General features: G+C 52.4%; 1 protein-coding gene across 1 annotated transcript in view; it reads right to left on the reverse strand.

Annotated features, from left to right (window-relative positions):
- Window positions 1–17,708, reverse strand: part of LOC119109795 (uncharacterized) — a 55,537-nt gene that overhangs the window by 33,768 nt on the left and 4,061 nt on the right. Inside the window, exons 2-7 of the mRNA XM_037233549.1 lie at window positions 14,460–14,606; window positions 11,932–12,599; window positions 11,247–11,654; window positions 10,595–10,749; window positions 9,596–9,709; window positions 9,351–9,445 (exon numbers count right to left, since the gene is read on the reverse strand). Coding sequence (XP_037089444.1) covers window positions 9,351–9,445; window positions 9,596–9,709; window positions 10,595–10,749; window positions 11,247–11,654; window positions 11,932–12,599; window positions 14,460–14,541 — 1,522 coding nt within the window. The 5' untranslated portion in view covers window positions 14,542–14,606. The remainder of the gene's footprint in view (window positions 1–9,350; window positions 9,446–9,595; window positions 9,710–10,594; window positions 10,750–11,246; window positions 11,655–11,931; window positions 12,600–14,459; window positions 14,607–17,708) is intronic.

Consider the following 17,708-nt stretch of genomic DNA (forward strand, 5'->3'; position numbering starts at 1 on the left):
GGTAAGTCCAATATTCGTATACAAAAGCCGGCACTGACATGTTCTTACGGAAAAAAGCATCCGACTGTTTCCAAATGCGTCCATTATTTGTCGATATGCAACTATCCGCCCGCTTTCCAACTTGTGTTAACTTTTGAAGGGATTGAGAGCGGGAAATATTGACAAGTTAATGGTTTACTGAACAATGCGAGCGTTTGCGTCCACAAGACTTCTTTTTCAACCACAGCCTTGGCACAAAAACATATCGTCAGGTGTGCGATGTGAACTTCGGCTGCTCGCGCCGAAAACTGTGGCGCGAGCACTGCACCGCAATGGCTGCTCGCTACTGGGGTCACGGGCTACTAAAGGGACTGAGCCATGATAGCAAAACGCTTCGTAAAAATATTGCAGCGTAAATATCTAACGGAGCTGCTACCTCCGCTCTGGAAAAAAATAATTCAGACATGATAATGAGGAGGGCGTGTTGCGACTTTTGTTCCCATGCCTCAAACAAACAAGTTTTTATGTCAGTTCTCTTGGTTTCTCTTATTCGTAACATAATCCAAGTAATTTACCCTGTTCAGAAAATCACATATTTGCTGTGCTGATCTTAACCAATGCTCTTTCGCCTCGGACTTATCCGCGTTGAATCTGCGAAGTGATGCCGATGTGGAAGATTATGCGTGTGATCATGTGCATGGTTTGCATCAGGCTGGAAGGTGCTACCAAAGTCGCGATAAAGCAATGTGAATCCACCAATTTCGGGTGCACTCACAAGAAAACAACTTAAAGTAGGCTGAACCTGCCCCGTTCCCTCTCTCTTCGCATGGGTCGCCGCAGGCCCCTTTTACCCGGACCTCCACAGGCACTGTCCATCCAGTAACCACCGTGGACTCGCCCGGGCCGCCGCGGACCCCGTCCAGCCGAGCGGCTGTGGACGGCCCGCCGCCGGCCCGTAATGCCACCATACGTCACGGCCTGCCCCGTACCGTGCGCCGTTTATCGGATGAACAGCGATCACGTGGCTGACCGGGTGGGCAGCGCGCCTTTGTTTTTTACGGCAAGAGAGCCCTGTGCGGCCGGTCGAAATCTCTTTGGCTGACCATCGTCTGCAGATGTCGCCGCCCAATAACGTTATATCAATCATATTGGCGCCGAGAAGCCATTTCATCTGCGCAGGTCTGAATTGAAATGGCTTGTTGATGGGTAGCAGTTGGGCTGGCCGCGGTAATATTCCGGACTGGACACAGCCGCGCCAAATATGAATCAGGATGCACGTAATGTGCCATTATTGTCCAACACGCCACGAGAGCCTGGCCGTTAGCGCCACGTGACGGTTATTCGTATCCACGCTCAGTTAAATAACTGTTCTAGGGAGGTGGTTGCTTGGATGACGTGATATAAATAAATTAGTTTGGAGCGTTTATGATAGTGCAACAACCAATCTTACGCCATCTTTCTGACAGAACTGGGCTTGTCAAATGTCCAGGTAATTGCAACAGAAAAGCTTGCTATGATTTGTAGGAACATGCCAGATTTCTCTAAGGACAGACATTTTTGCTCCCTTCGATGCTTTAACAAGCTTCTCGTGACTTTGCTTCTTTAATACATGCCGAGGAGAGCGTGCGCAAAAGTACCCTAAATGGATTTGAAGGTTCACTCATGTTATTTCTAACCTTTGATGTCCTCTGTGGGCGCAAGCAGAGCGCGTGCGCTGTCATGAAACCACCTATGTGTACCACAGAATCGCACGGCTTTCGATGACGTGGGTCTGATTGAAGAAAAATTAGTTGGGAGAAAGCCCGGATAGCTGGGCATAGAACACTTGCCGATCCTCGGAATCCATTGTTATGGAAATGTCCAGTGAATTCGCGCTAGATTCGCAAGCGGCAAGTCCCAATCGCCTTGAGTTCGAAGCACACCGAAGGTAATTGTGTTTTCCTAAAAGGTTTAACACACAAAACCAGCAACCAACACGTGCGGTATTTCGCCGCTCGGAGAGGTCTGGAAGGGAGGGATGTTGGTGAGCCGCGCCGCCGGTAACTCAAGATCTTATGGTCAAATTGGAAAGATGCAAATAACATCCGAAGGTTCTGGTCATTGTTGCCGACATGAGTTGTTGGTCTGACATCTGTCACATTCATCACACGACTGGTGACGTTCGGGCTTACACGAAACGCATAGAAATTTGGCCTTAAAAGAATACAGTTGACGTGAAATACCTAAAAGTCGGCCAGTCCTGGAGCAATTTATGGATCCCTAGTTCGTGCGAGGCATGCTGTACAGGCTCAAAAGCGGCCCAGAATGAAAGGAGTTTTTTTCAGCTCCAAATCATATCACTATGTTAGCCAAGGCCGATGGTCAAGCTCAGATCAGGTCAGGTCGGGGTCAAGTCAGATTGAACTCACCTCATCGAAAAACATTTTTTTTGGCTCCTCGAGGTCACGTTACATTTAGAAGCCGCTGGTTTGAAAACGTGTTGGTTACGCTAAGTGTTTTGCTACAGACGGACGCAGCCAACTATCTTGGTTTGACACTTACGGGTCAAAATCACATGACCTCTGACAGCAGCTCGTGTGACCATGAATAATGCCACTAACCCTGACTGACAGAGGGGCACAACGTCTAAAACGACATCTCTATGTGCCAGATCACAGGCTATTGTGCGGCAGGGCGACGGTTAAAAATAGTGCTGATTACTCGCCAGTTCGATGTAAATGCCGATGCAAATACAACGCAAATGCAAATGCACATGCAACCAATGTTTCATGGTCGCTCACTCTTGACCGCGAACACTGCCTTGTGCCCAGCACCCTTATAATTTACCCTGATGATTGCTTGGTATCGTCGCTTAACCGGTACCTGCGCTTTATTGAAGATCGGCCATTTGCAGTATAATAACTCATGATGGCCAAAAGCGAACCTGTCGATAATCATGTCAGATTGGCATAACCCAAGAAGGGAAAGTGCAATCTGCCACACGCGGAGACAAAAACCAACACAAAATTTTCTTAAGAAGTTATCGCTTGTCAGATAAAACAAAGTCGGCGTATCTGCCATCCGTAGTTGAAAAATTATTCTCGAAGCTCGGAATAGGTTACTTTTAAGCCTCGGGCCATTGTGGGGTAACAGTAGTTCACCCTTCACCTCTCGGTGTACAGGTATCGCTCGTCGTATCACTTAACCCACATATCCGGCATGTGAAAAATGGTAGTGGCAGAAAGTCTCTCTTTCAACGGGATGCTTCATGAAAATGCCCCATTTATAACTGAATCTACCCTAACATCACACAGTCTTCGCCCATTGTAAGCGTACCCAATGCCCCTGCTATGCCGAATTCGCATCTGTTTTTCTCCAACAAAAACAAACACATTGCCTGTCTTCTGTCTATACATCGTCATGCTGGTGGGGACCAAACGTGTGTATATCGCGCACGACAATGCAATCTATCCAGACATCTCACCTCAACACTCCATGTAAAGACCGAAAACCCCGGCAATAATGTGTACAACTTACGTATAAATGGGGCTTCTGACTGACATGATCGGGCGGTTTGCGTGGGCAAGGGTACATAACAACTTTTGCCTCACACTCTGACTGCCCAGCACGTGTCATTGTTGCCTTGGAGAGACCGTGTGATGCTTCGTTTTTCTTGCCAGGGTCGCATCAATGCTCCTCGTGGCATTGCCGGGACTCGGCCCCAGGACCTTCTGATTGCGACTACAGCGCTCTACCACTGAGCTCACCGGGGAACTATCTAGGTCCTCCCGGTCACCAGACCCTCTCGGCTAACCCAGTGGTAGAGCTTTATATCTGTAATCTCGGTTAGTGACCCCCAAAATCGTTGAACCACTGGTTACCCGAACCGGTAACTGGCGGTGCCTGGTTCATAACGTAACATGCCTACTTCGCAGTCTGTGATCGCAACCTTGGATCGAAACCCAACTATACCACGTGGTAAAGTCGGGTTGTTGCACTTAAGTGGATGGAAGCCAAGCGCCATCCAATACTCATGACTCAATGACCCCTAACGACGGCCGGAGATCTGACTGGCCAGTAACACACCCGACAAGGACGATGGTCGGCAATTATTCCACCCGTAAAGCAAGCCTCTCATCTCAATCATGCCACAAAACTGCTATCTTTTATCCGCTGTTTATTTCATTATCAAAATCATGCCAGCTAAATAGGCTTAAGACATTTCCCACTTTCATCAAGGGCTATCATATTTAACTGCATCGCTTTCCTTGCAGACAGGTAGTACTTTCGACGTCCTAATGTTTTACGGATGCAATGAGGCAAAAGAAAACTTCAGGTCCCGTGCGCTTTTACGGTCTGATCTTGCCGTCAATAGTTTTGGCCTCTGGTGTTCCAGCCTGCGTTTGCTCGCCCTCATTTTTCTTGTACCGAAATTCTTGTCACCAAGATATCGACATATGTAGGCAAAGGAGGCCTCTTGCTCACACTTGGCCCGCTTTGGCGCACTTATTTTTCATCAACGCCACCATATTTTATGCAGAGTATGGAAATTTTGGCCATTCGCCCAGATATATGGTCGTGGTGTTGAGCTGCTGGATTAGCCCCGTGTAATTTGCTCCGGCGACACATCGTTCAAAACTTGTCTTTTTAATAATTTTTTAGATGAATGACTCTGGTCCATGATAATTTGATGGGTTTTATTAGAATTTTTAGAATGAATTGCAGTGTTTTCCAATTCTAATTACTAAACTTCGTGGCGGGATTCAAATGGAAACAGGCGAGGCCATCCATTGCGAGCAGCGACATCGGCCCAGAGCGTTCTGGAGCACAAAGATCCGCTATTAAACAAGATATATGTAACAATATGGCGCCCCAGGCGATCGTCTTCGAGCCAGGACAGCGCACATTAAGCAGCAAGCGGCCGTGCTACACGACCATTCGCAGCATATGTCATTCCCGTTCCTTGGACTATTTGAAGCATATAGATATCCCTATTATTCAAATGAGTTGGTGCCAGGGAAATGTTATTGGCGAGCATAACTCTTGCTCTTCCGGCTCGCCGTGCCGTTTCGGGCCAAAGTTTCGACGGATGGTGGCCGTCACAGCCACTATGACTGCTCACGGGGCAGCCATTTTTCAACGACATAATTCCTGCGTGTCGACATCTCCCTATTGGAGTTCAAGCAGCGTGTCTCACAAACTCACGGACGATGGTTCATAGCCCAATACACGTGGTTTCATCTGCTGCTTCACGATGACCAGGTAACTGCGCAGCGTGACACCCGCGAATGCAGGACGTGCATTTTAAATCAATTTGCGCAGCTGGCTGGATGCATTCAGCCACTGGCGCTGTGGCGCGAGCGCTACGGCTAGCGTTATCTTCAGACGCTTTTCGTTAAACCCAAGCCGCTTGCTGAGTCGATCTGGCTACAGATGTTTTTCTGGACATGATTAACTACAAAGAACATTGCTTTTGGCCAGGTTCAGACCTGGGACAACACGACGCCTCGCGGGCCGCTGTGACGCATTCTGTTGTAAGGAATGTTTGCCGCCGAGAAATTCACCACGATGAAATACTTAAAGCGCCAAGAGAAATACTTCAGCGGCATGAATAATACCTGGCGGAGAATCCGTATTCTAAGGGAAAGAAACAGCAGTTTTCCAACCTGGCAAGAATAAGTTCCTTCCATATTTCTCCCATGAATCGAACAGCGACAGCCCCTTCGATCGAAGACATTCTACATAACTAAAACTTGCACATCTATCAATAACACCTGCGGTATAACTAGCGCGCTTCTCCGGATAAATCAGGGAGTGGTAGGTGGGTTGTTTGTAGATGAAGATCACGACAAACCGACAGGCTGCCCGTTCAGTGTCATCACAGCCGATCGCTAAAGATCACTCGACCGACCGTAGTGACGCTAATGCCAGGGCCCAGTTGTCTCTGAACTCGTCGGCCATGACGCGCCCGTCAACCGCCACATGCTGCATCATCAAACACGACGTTATTGAAGTCGCGATAGCGATTGAATAGCTGTTCAAATGCTCCAGCTATCAAACTAATAACTACCTACTCTGTATAATTGGTGCGGCGGCCGGCGACACGTCGATCACGACGCGTTATCGTCGGCGGCGACGCGGCGAGCCTGCGCGCCGCCGACGTCATCCAATCAATGATTTCAATTTGTGCCGTCGCTAATCCCGATTTCCATAACGGCGGCGCAGATGCAGCGGCGTGATTACAATGATAGAGTGGGGAGCCGGGCCGGGCCGTGCGGGAACATACGGCGAGACGCGAGCAGGGCGGAGCGCACCGACGCTTGATGGAGAAGTGGAGACGCTGCTTTTCGGAGAGGATGCAGCATTCGCTGGAGAAGTAGAGAAGCCATATGTGCGGCTAAGCGCCTCCCGTTTGTCTGAGGATAAAGGCCGAGCACTCATCAGAGCTTTGATGCTCTAAACATGGTCTTCGAGGCCGTCTCGTCTCGGAGGCTGTTTGGAAAATTACTTAAACAATCGACGAAGGACGAAGGCGACGGGCTCGCAAAAGAGTGACAGACTCGCACTGCTGTACGGGCCATTTATAAGTACCACAAAGAGCGGTGGTCCTACGGACTTCATGCGATAAAAATGACGAAAAGCCTGCCAAGAAATATAGCGTGCAATGTCCATGGAACTGAACGCTGCCACGTGCGGGCAGTACAGACAGCACGACTGCACTGCCCCGCCCGGTCCCGCCATCGCCAGCCATGCCGCCGGCGCGATTGCTTCCGTCGCTCAGGTCGGCGCGATGCCCTGGACAGCAGCAATACGGCACAATGACGCCATCCATCTGGGCGGCGGGCGGCGCCGGCCTGACTCCTGGCCGGCGCCGGCGCGCGGTCACTAACGACTCGCTCCGGGGCTGGACACGGCCGGCGGCATTGTTCCGCGCTCCGGCCGCCATGACCGGCCATCATTGGCGTTTGCGAGTCCATTCATTGTGTGCTGGCAGCGGGCGTCGGTGGCGGCCGCTAACGACCTGCGCTGATGGCGGCCGCTTGCCAGGCGCAGCGCCGCTTATTAAGACTGAGCGCCGCTCGCCTCGGCCGGCATCGGCACGGCGATCCTTCTCCGCCGGGGGCAGGGGGGATGGTCTGGCTGGCCGAGGATCGGCCGGCGACGGGACACGTCTGGCAGAGGACCGACAGTGGACGGGACACGTCTGGCGGAGGACCGGCGGTGGACGGGACACGTCTGGCGGAGGACCGACGGTGGACGGGACACCTCTGGCGGAGGACCGGCGGTGGACGAGCCACGTCTGGCGGAGGACCGACGGTGGACGGGACACGTCTGGCGGAGGACCGGCGGTGGACGAGCCACGTCTGGCGGAGGACCGGCGGTGGACGGGACACGTCTGGCGGAGGACCGGCGGTGGACGGGCCACGTCTGGCGGAGGACCGACGGTGGACGGGACACGTCTGGCGGAGGACCGGCGGTGGACGAGCCACGTCTGGCGGAGGACCGACGGTGGACGAGCCACGTCTGGCGGGGGACTGGTGGTGGACGACCACGTTCGACTGAGGACTGGCAGCATCAGCCAGTTAGGTGAAGACTGTACTAGAGTGCGTGCGGACGGGGGAGCACGGAACGCAGCCCTTTCCAGACCATTTCCCGCCTCAGGGAGTAGTGTGCCCCCGTGCCCGGTCCACCATTCCTGTACACCTTGAGAACAAGGGTGGCTTCGGACACTGAACAGCGACCTGCAAAGTCAGTTTTCAGGGACGATTTTGGGCTCAGCCTACGGTCTGCCAGGTCCCTCGACACGTGGTCGTTGTGAACGACGTCTGAGAGATTGACGTCAAATTGGAGGAGATCGCTGTCACGCTCACGTTTTTCCACACCTAACGCTGGACATTAGTCTGCGAGTCCTTTCTACCAAGTGATCAACCCCGCGCTTGCGTCGGTTTGTGCGGCAGTGCGACCCCGTGCGCTCGGCTGGGGAGACCGTCGGGTTCGTACGGCAGTGCGGCCCCGTGCGCTCGGCTGGGGAGACCGTCGGGTTCGTACGGCAGTACGGCCCCGTGCACTCGGGCCGGGAGATCGTCGGGTTCGTACGGCAGTGCGGCCCCGTGTACTCGGGTCGGGAGATCGTCGGGTTCGTACGGCAGTGCGGCCCCGTGCGCTCGGGTCGGGAGATCGTCGGGTTCGTACGGCAGTGCGGCCCCGTGCGCTCGGCTCGGGAGATCGCCTCCGTCACCAGTCAGCCAGCCGCCCGTCAGCCCCATCCGGAACGTCGGCCTGGGCCTGAGATGATGTCCGTCATGCAGTGTGGACTGTTTACATTTGGCAAGGACTGCGAGAATACTGAGAATGGTGAGACTGGCGTCCTGTGAGATTGAGTTCCCTTACTTACGTCATTACGAGCTGCCGGAGTACATCAGCCGTCCCCGACCGCTCTCTGAACGCGCGTGTTTTTTACGAAGCCTCGAAAGCAGGCGGAAGTTTCAAGAAGATTCTGCGGAAGTTTACCGTGGTGGGCCTTCCAGGCCCTGCAGTGTTCCCGCTCCGGGCGGCTTTGGCAGGGTCCGGCAGTGGCGGCGGGCGCTGGCTGAGCAGTCATCGCGGATGCAACCCGTGAAAGGATCCGAGAAAGCAAAATATAGCTCCAGAAACACGGCGTGCTACTGAGAGAGTTACCGACTGAGACCGCTTACTATTAAACTGGAGTTCGTGTATCTGGTAAAGTAGCACACTAGCGAGAACCATGGCGAACGGGGACCTGCGAGTGCGACCGGTGCTACCCTAATTTGGCACGGCTATTGCTTGGTGTAGGTGTGAAGTCGGTGGCTTGGTCCGGGTCCAGCTTAGGAGTAACTTACGAATCTATATTCAGGAGACCTTTTCGATGGCGATGTAGGTCATCCGAAATAGAAAAGGTAAGCCGGTAACACTGGACCGTCTACAACAGATGACCAGCAATGGGCCCTTTGCTCATTGTAAGGAGCGGTGTCACTTAGCGTTTATGTTCCTGCTGTAGCTATACATTTTTCGTACATTCATTTGGACCTATCTGTCCCCGATTAGGTACATTCCAGGAAATGCTAGAAGCCCGTGTCCTGTCTGACATATGAATGCACCATTTCCAGGACGTACCTGGGGTCTGTCAATCCTTAATGCACACAAAATGCGTAGGCAGCATTGCATGACCATGCGCAAATGTCCCATCAAGGTGTCGCGTGGAGCGGCGTGAGCTCTGGTGTTAAACAGACTCGCTTGTCCGCTTGGTGGCATGCCTTTCTCATTGTCTGCGCAGGACAGCTCTACCATTCTCTGCACATGCGCAATTACCACGACACAAACAGGTACATCTTGCTACTCCCCGATCTAGCGGCTCCAGCCGTTCCGAGCACGCGAATCGCCCTCCTCGTCCAGGAAGACGTCCAGCTTGACGAGCAGCGCGTCCTCGAGCAGCGCGCGCCGGCGGGCCAGCAGCCGGTGCGGCACGCTCAGGCCCAGACACTGGAGCGCGTCATGAGCCGCGCGCCGGCCGTGGCGCGCCTGGCGCCGCCCCTGGCCGCGACGCTCCTGGTGCCGCTCCTGGTGCCGCCCGTGGCGCTGCCCATGGCCGGGCCGCTGCCAGGAGCGACGCGGGCACGGCTCGCGGGCCGGGCTCCAGACGCGCGACTGCAGGTCCGCCGGCGGCGCCGAGTGGTCCAGCAGCGACACGCGGAACGGCAGCCGGAACGGCCACGCCAGCGACTCGTCGTTCCTGCACGACAACGGTGGACAATGGGTCTACCAGCACGGCAACAGTGGACCGGGCTGTACCAGCACGGCAGCATTAGACATGGGTCGTACCAGCACGGCAACAGTGGATATGGGTTATACCTGCACGACAACGGTGGGCACATAACGCCCAGGAGTGGTTAAATCGGGTCAAAAAGTCAAGGGGCACTTCGTCATGACTACAGAGAGCCAATCTTTTATTCGGAAGACCATTTTCAGGCTCGAAATCCTATTTTGATGTCGCGGGAGTCGTTTTGGGGAGGAGCTCTCACAGGCGTCTAGCAATACCAAGAAGTACTCGGCTCCAGGGGGGCCACTGCCTTCAGGAGAGGGGTCGAGGGCATGGCCCCCAAAGCTGCCCTTGGGCTACGCCACGGTTGCTTGTGCCTGCCGGGGAACATCTTTACCGGGAGACAGTCAGAGCGAGAGGAGTATAACTGAGTGTGCTTCGTAATGTAGGTGGCACAGCGACCTACTGCGCTTCTTCCGAACTAAAATGATTCATTGATGCAATGGCATCTAAACATGCTAATTCACACATACACTTATACCATGACTTGAAATGCATGCATCGTCACGCGTTTATCTCCGTTAGCGTGAAACAAACCGATGATGTCGGGTAATCGCATAGCTGTTATGCCATAAAACGGAACTTGATCGTAATGCCTATCCAGACAAGAGAGGGTTGATTGACGTCGTCAGCGTCAAAAGGGTTGAAAAATACTAGCAAGGGGACAGGGACTTCTTTCACATGCCTGACACCAGCCCGGTATCAGCACGAAACGTCACCACATCGTCACTATGGAATGTGTAATGTCGGACCAGCACCCCCTGGCATCGGACCAGCACGGACCAGCGTCATTCTTACCTGCCTGATGTGAGACCAGCACGCACCAGAACGCTGGCTCCCTGATGGCGGGGGTACAGGCGTAGGAACATGCGGTAGCCGCCGTGGTAAACGTAGAAGCTTGCGCTTCTCAGAGCGTGGTCAGATTTCCAGGTGGCCATTTTTAAACCGAAGTCCTGAGAGCGACCACATTCATGATTAGCTGGGACTGCCCTGAGGTGTATCTTGCTACCGTCTCCCGCCATCAGTGGTGGCTGACCTCACCCATTTCATTTGATTGGTCCTAATAAAGGCTGAGCCAGACATAGTGAAAAGGAAAGTGCTCCAAGAACATCAAAGCTTATGGACCTGCGCTGGTAAGCTCGTCACAGTTCGTTATTGCTCATCCCACGAATTCGTCAACGTATTCCATTTAGTAATTCCCTATTCTGTTAACGCATTTTAGCCGTATCATGACACGTTATAATCATGGGATTTTTTCACAACCGGCACATACAAAAAGCGCTTATCTGTGACAGAACCTTGATTGTCAGGACGTTGTCTGTGGTATTTTGTATACTTCAACTCTTAGGGTTTCAGTGAAGACATACCATCACGTTCTATACAAGCGTGACGGACCCAAATCGAGTCCCTCGTGTCGGTCATTAACACACGGATGCTCGTGGTCACGTACCTCGATTTTCCAATAATACGAGTACATCCTCTTCCCGTTCATGTAATACACGGTGTCGTTGTAGGCGCCGAGCTCCGAGTACCGCGACGCCGGCGCACCCTGGGCGGAGGGCACAAAACTAATGGTGTCTGTCACGTGCCGCCCTCTGCCCGGCTGCCTTACTCCAGCATGGTGCTGCCCTCTGCTCGAGTGGCCCGCCCCGGTACGGTGCTGCCCTCTGCCTTGGTGCCCGTCTCTGGTCTTGGCCTGATGTTCCGCATGGTGCTGCCCTCTGCCCGCGTGGCCCGCTCCGGTACGCTGCTGCCCTCTGCCTTGGTGCCCGTCTCTGGTCTTGGCCTGATGTCCCGCACGGCTGGGTTTTGGTGACAGTGACTGCAGCGAGGTTGGTGGCCATTTCCGCCCCGAACTCTGGAATGCACGGGTGGCAGTGTCCGTGAACGTGTGACTGAATAGCATGAATTAATGCTGAGAGGCACGCAATGTGCTCAGAACCCCAGCCTTTGGCCATGGGGAGACAGAGTAATATGTGAGCCTCCCATCAAGCAGGTTAAGGCGTAGAGAAAGCTGATCAAGAATGAATTTGAACTGATCGATGCATAAAGATACATCTGGGGAATTCATCGCGCAAAGCTGACTGGCGAAAGGCAAGAGAGCCCCACTAAAGCCAGTGCTTCCATCAGCTGACCTGCGGTGGGGAAACTGGCCGGTGCGAGGTGCTGAGGTGGTGGCCGCCTCTCTCAGTGTGCTGACTGGAGCTAGCCTGCCGACCTGCGCCGCCTGCCCTGGAGGTGGCCGCACCCGTCGTCGACGGCTGGCTGTGCGCAGAGTCGCCGCGCGTCCACCGGGGCTGTACAGCCGCCGCGGTGTACCCACCACCCGCCGGACCGGAGCTGGAGCCGGGGCCGGAGCCGGGGCGGGAGCCGGAGTCGGAGCCGGAGCCGGAGCCGCGCCGCTCGCCGAGGGAGCTGGACCGCTCCCGGAAGGAGTCGGCAGTCATGATGGGCGGGTGCCTCGACAGAAGACTTTGAGCAGCCAGACGCCGCCGGTCGGAGCCCTCAGGCAGTGGTGACACGGCGAAGTCATTTTGAGGTGCCCCGAACTTGTCATGTTTTGGATCCGGGCTGGCACTGTAGCCACGTGCTGCAGCATGCTGTTTTCTTGTCTCTGATGCAGCAGTCCACGCTGCTCCATTCTTAGAGTCGGGGTGCGGTACCTGGCCGCCAGAAGGGACGTCGTTGCACCGTTGGAAGTCACTGTTGGTTTGACGCATGATGATCATCATGGTTTCTTTCATCTCCTCAAGTTTCTGGTACAATCTTTCCTCCATCAAACGCAAATGCGACTCGAGTTCGGCTGAAAGCAACGAGGGCTGCATTACAGAAAGCTACGAGAGAAAATGGTTTGTCTAAAGGCGAATGCCATTTGCAAAACCCATAAATTCGTGTAGCAGTTTGGGAGGATTTGGTGCAGTAACATTAAAATCATAGACTTTTCTAACACCCCCAACCATGTGCCAGATGTTACTGACTATGGTTCCCAGGTTCGCCTAGGTATATACCAAAAATATAAGTTGTAGGTGAATGAGCAATAACAGATCGCACAATACGAGTCGGAAGTAGCACGGTTCTGCTACTTGCAAAAGCAAATGCTTCGCGCGGGCATAGCAGGCTACCAAACGTCAGGTTTGCAGTGGTAAAACCAGAATGTTCACGCCATGAGGCTGCAGACACGTGTCAATGCATGCTAGGCATGCTCACGGATAGCATGTTAGAATCACTACGATGTTAAACCAAAGACGATGTTCTCTGCGGCCACGACGGGCGACCGGCGGCGAGGTCTGTGGCGCGCTCCAGCGTCGATTACAAGCGACAGCGGCAGACGCCGCGCGCGTGTCGGTCACTGCCGGCGTGTGGCCTCGCTCGCGCCAAATACGGGCGCCACGCGACTGGCGCGTGGGCCACACGAGCCTCGCGAATCGGCGGGTGCGTGACAGGCGGCGACCGGGCCCGTGCGTCGAGCCGCCCCGCTGCTTCGGATCAGCCCGCCCGCCTCGCCCTCCTCGTGATGCAGTCAAAGTTAAGAGGTCTGCGGGCGCATTTGCATAGAAAACCAACGTTTTGCTCAGAAACTGTAATTTTCGTCTTCGTCAGCTTTAACCTCGTTGTGATGGCTGAAATGCTTATGAAATTGGGCGGCAGTAATTCTCAGATTTCCCAGGAGCATTTATGTTGATATCTCCTAATTGCGTGGAATGTGCTGCCCCAGCAATCCCGGGTGTGTCTGCCTGAGACCCCGCATTGCTTGTGCAAACCGATCTGGCAAAGTTTAGCTTGCGACTATAACGGTAGGCTTGACCTTGAACGACCCAGTGATATCTAGTAGCAAGCCCTAAATTCCATTTGCATCGGATTGGATAGTTGTCATACCCTTGTAACACGACCATATTTTATCCATGCTCCAGTAATATTTGATGAAACCAAGTAATTGCTCCGACAATGTATTGCCCCCTTCTATAACAGCCAGTTAAAATGAATAGCAAACGACACACACACACACACACACACACACACACACATATATATATATATATATATATATATATATATATATATATATATATGTGCATGTACACACATACATATCGAAATCGATGCATTGCGTTTTCCTCACGTTGCACGAAAGCTCTTAAATGCGTCGGAAATGACCATTACATGACTTCTGAGCCGCCTCTTCATGTCCTAGATGAAGACATGTGAAATACAGACTAAAAAATATCGGCTCTTCCTCAGGTCACAGTTCCCAAAGACCAGCTAGATGACTCGATATATGTCGGTGGTTCCATCCTGCCGCTATTTTTTCAGTCAGCCAGTTCCGCGTAGGACGTTATATAGGACATACATTAAATGTTAAAGCACGAAACAAAAGAATCCGTGTGCTGGACTGGAGTTTGCGGAAGCAGGGATGCTTTGAGGACTTACATATATTGTTTGTTACTGGGGATTTACGACACACTCAGCTGCCAACCTGCTTACATGTATTACTAGGCCCACAAGCAGGTTGCATGATGTTCATTTAAGTTTATTGAAGTGAACCATTACTGATGGCTTAAATAAAAATCAAAACATCTAAGTCAAAAGTCACTCAAGTAAATTTCTTACATCATGCTAGTGTTAGTGGGCATCTGCGGTCAAGTAGAACACTCGGGCATTTCACCTGGATTGCAAACTCCTTTCAGGACCCTGTAGGCGGTAGATGTGACTGTTGCCTGGAAGTCCTTTGCTTCGACCTGGCACATGCTGAAGGTGCGATCATAGCCGTCCGCAGCTGGGTCAGCCAGTACATCGGCCAAGTTAGGCTCATCTGCCAACACACAGCAGGAACAGCCAACACATCAGCCAGGTCAGGATTATGTACCAACATAGGGGCGTAACAGCCAACACAGAGCCGTAACAACGAACGCACAGCAGGAAAAACCAACACATCACAGCCAGGTCGGGCCCATCTGCCAACACACAGCAGGAACGGTCGACACATCAGCCAGGTCGGGCTCAACTGCCAGCACACATCAGGAACGGTCGACACATAAGCCAGGTCGGGCTCATTTGCCAACACACAGCAGGAACGGTCGACACATCAGCCAGGTCGGGCTCAACTGCCAGCACACATCAGGAACGATCGACACATAAGCCAGGTCGGGCTCATTTGCCAACACACAACAGGAACGGTCGACACATCAGCCAGGTCGGGCTCAACTGCCAGCACACATCAGGAACGGTCGACACATAGCCAGGTCGGGCTCATTTGTCAACACACATCAGGAACGGGCGACACATCAGCCAGGTTGGGCTCATTTGCCAACACACATCAGGAACGGTCGACACATCAGCCAGGTCGCGGTCACTGCGGTGGATCAGCCAGCTCGTCATCGGCGTCACGCTTATCTGTCAACACAGTCACGTCAGCTAAAACATCATCCATTCTGTCACGCTTATCTGTCAACACGCGAACATACGCCACACACCTAAACACACATACACACGTACACATGCAGCCACAGTTCCAGCCCCCAGACCAGTGCAGTAGCCGGCGGCGTGCTGGCTGCCGGAGAGACGCGACAGGGGTGGACTCCTGTCGGCCGGCGTGTCCCCACGGACAGTCTGTTTGTTTATTCGCCAGCGGTGATGCCACTGCGATCACTAAGGGCATGTGGCGGTCGATTGGGCCCAGTGCGGTGTGTGGTCGCCTCTCCAGAAATGCCGAGCAACCGGCAGACATTCTTGGCATCCGACCGTTGGGCCAATCACGCGCCGCGCCAAACCGGAATCTCATCTAGGCTCCCTGTTTGTTGATCGCTTCAGCACCGAAAGATGCTCGCCCATTTTTAGGCTAGCGCACAGCTAAACAAATATTAATTCGAAAGTCTACGCTCATCTGAATTTAGGTAAACTTGCAGTCATATTATGCATCAAGGATTTTCCGAAGTCTGCTGGAATGTTTAAGCTCCTGTTTCCCATCGCTGTTCTTCAATGCCTTTGTTTGTGGATCAAAAATGATGCCATCAACTGAAAAACCACCGACGCAATGCGGGGAGTAATGTGTTGTAAAATACCTTTTGTTCAGGGTAACCATCAGAGGTAATTTACTACGACGTCGTTCCATCCATAAACGTACATGCTCCAATCAGCCTTCGAAGCATTTATCGCGCCCCATTAACACGCACTTGGCGTGCACAGTTTGTAAGGTGGTAGGTATCGAATGAATGTAACCAGTGTTGTAGGGCAGTCAGAAAAAACGAGACACGGCTTCAGAGAGGACATAATCGTCGCTTTGGTTGCTGGGCAACGCGCTAGTGCTGCCCTCTCGTAACATCCCCCCCCCCCCCCGCTACACAGAGTGGTGGCACGATCTCAGTTACTTCTATCATGGCTTTCTAATTGGCTTTAAAAGATGCTATCACGCATCCATTGTAGCTTTGTGTACGTACAAGATTAATCGTCATGCAAACAATGCCACTTCTACCATGAATCTCAGGAACAGAGCATATAGCGAATGCCAATAACTCAACTCACGTGCGTGATTACTTGGCTTCTCGCTGCATTTATTAGTGCATTGTTTGTGTAATATCAAATGCACCAAAATTTCCCTCTTTCGTAGATAACATAGCCTATGTAAATCAAAGCGTTTCCAAACAGTAGCTTTAGGCGTTACATAATTGTTAAAGCTAGATACCAGGACCACAAATGAAAAATTGTCAGGATTGTTCATAACACCGTCCTTGACTGGCGTGTCGGCATGCACGCTGGTTTTTTGGACAGTTATTTCTCCAAGTGTCCTTGAGTTCTGACAATGACTAGATTGTGTTCGTCTTTTAGCAATGCGCACATCACAACCCGAATTTTCTCCTTGCCTTTGCTTGGATTAGAACTGGGGTCTCCTGATTATGATTCCTGTGTTCCACTATTGCACTAACCGGGAATAATCAACGGGGGACTACAAGTCTGCTAAAAACGACCGATGACCTTCTCGGCTAATTCATTGCCAGAACGCTGGACCCAAAAACAGAAGAATCCGGTTCGAATCCCTTCAATTTCAAGGAGGAAAATCAGGCTATATAAGTAAACATAGTTGAAGACCGAACACCATGTAGTCCTCAGTACTCCATGATATTTGACGACGGCCAGACAATGAGCTGCCCGAAACATTGTGTAAGCCTTAATACGGGAGCCACAGACCGGACAATTGTTCCATCTGATCCGTCAAAGCTTTATGGCTAACAACCATCGTTACTTTTTTTGTCTGATGTGTCTTATGCGCAATAAGATACAAAAGGGATCCGAGCCATCCCCAGACAGTCGCGATATGCGGTATAACCCAAGTGGCGCCGAGTAAACTTTAAACATGGAATGCCTCACGAGCTTACAAGGATCCCGTTTCAACAGTTGATATGATACCCAAAGCATGTGCAACATAAAACTGAGCCATTCAGCCTTCAGGTGTTTCGTTCGCGTATAACCAAACATGGTTAAACACTGTTCATATGCCGAATAATGCATGTCCAACTGCAGGGACTTGCTAATGGCTCCACCAAACGTTAGAGCCCTGGTGCGCGCCGTTCAGTCGGGGCGCGGAGCCTTGAGTGGCCCGGACCGATATGCACCGTCATCGGTCTCGTACAAACTCACGGCCGTGGTATGCAAATGGGCCGCGATATATGCACAGAACCGTCCTCCAATGGCCCTGTACATTCATCACCAGCGGAGAGAGCAGAGAGAGAGAAGAGAGAGAGAGAGAGAGAGAGAGAGAGAGAGAGAGAGAGAGAGAGAGAGAGAGAGAAGAGAGAGAGAGAGAGAGAGAGAGAGAGTAGAGAGAGAGAGAGAGAGAGAGAGAGAGAGAGAGAGAGAGAGAGAGAGAGAGAGAGAGAGAGAGAGAGAGAGAGAGAGAGAGAGAGAGAGAGAGAGAGAG

This window comes from Pollicipes pollicipes, unplaced genomic scaffold, assembly GCF_011947565.3.
Source record: "Pollicipes pollicipes isolate AB1234 unplaced genomic scaffold, Ppol_2.1 Scaffold_7231;HRSCAF=8579_pilon_pilon_pilon, whole genome shotgun sequence".
Classification (NCBI taxonomy): Eukaryota; Metazoa; Arthropoda; class Thecostraca; order Pollicipedomorpha; family Pollicipedidae; genus Pollicipes; species Pollicipes pollicipes.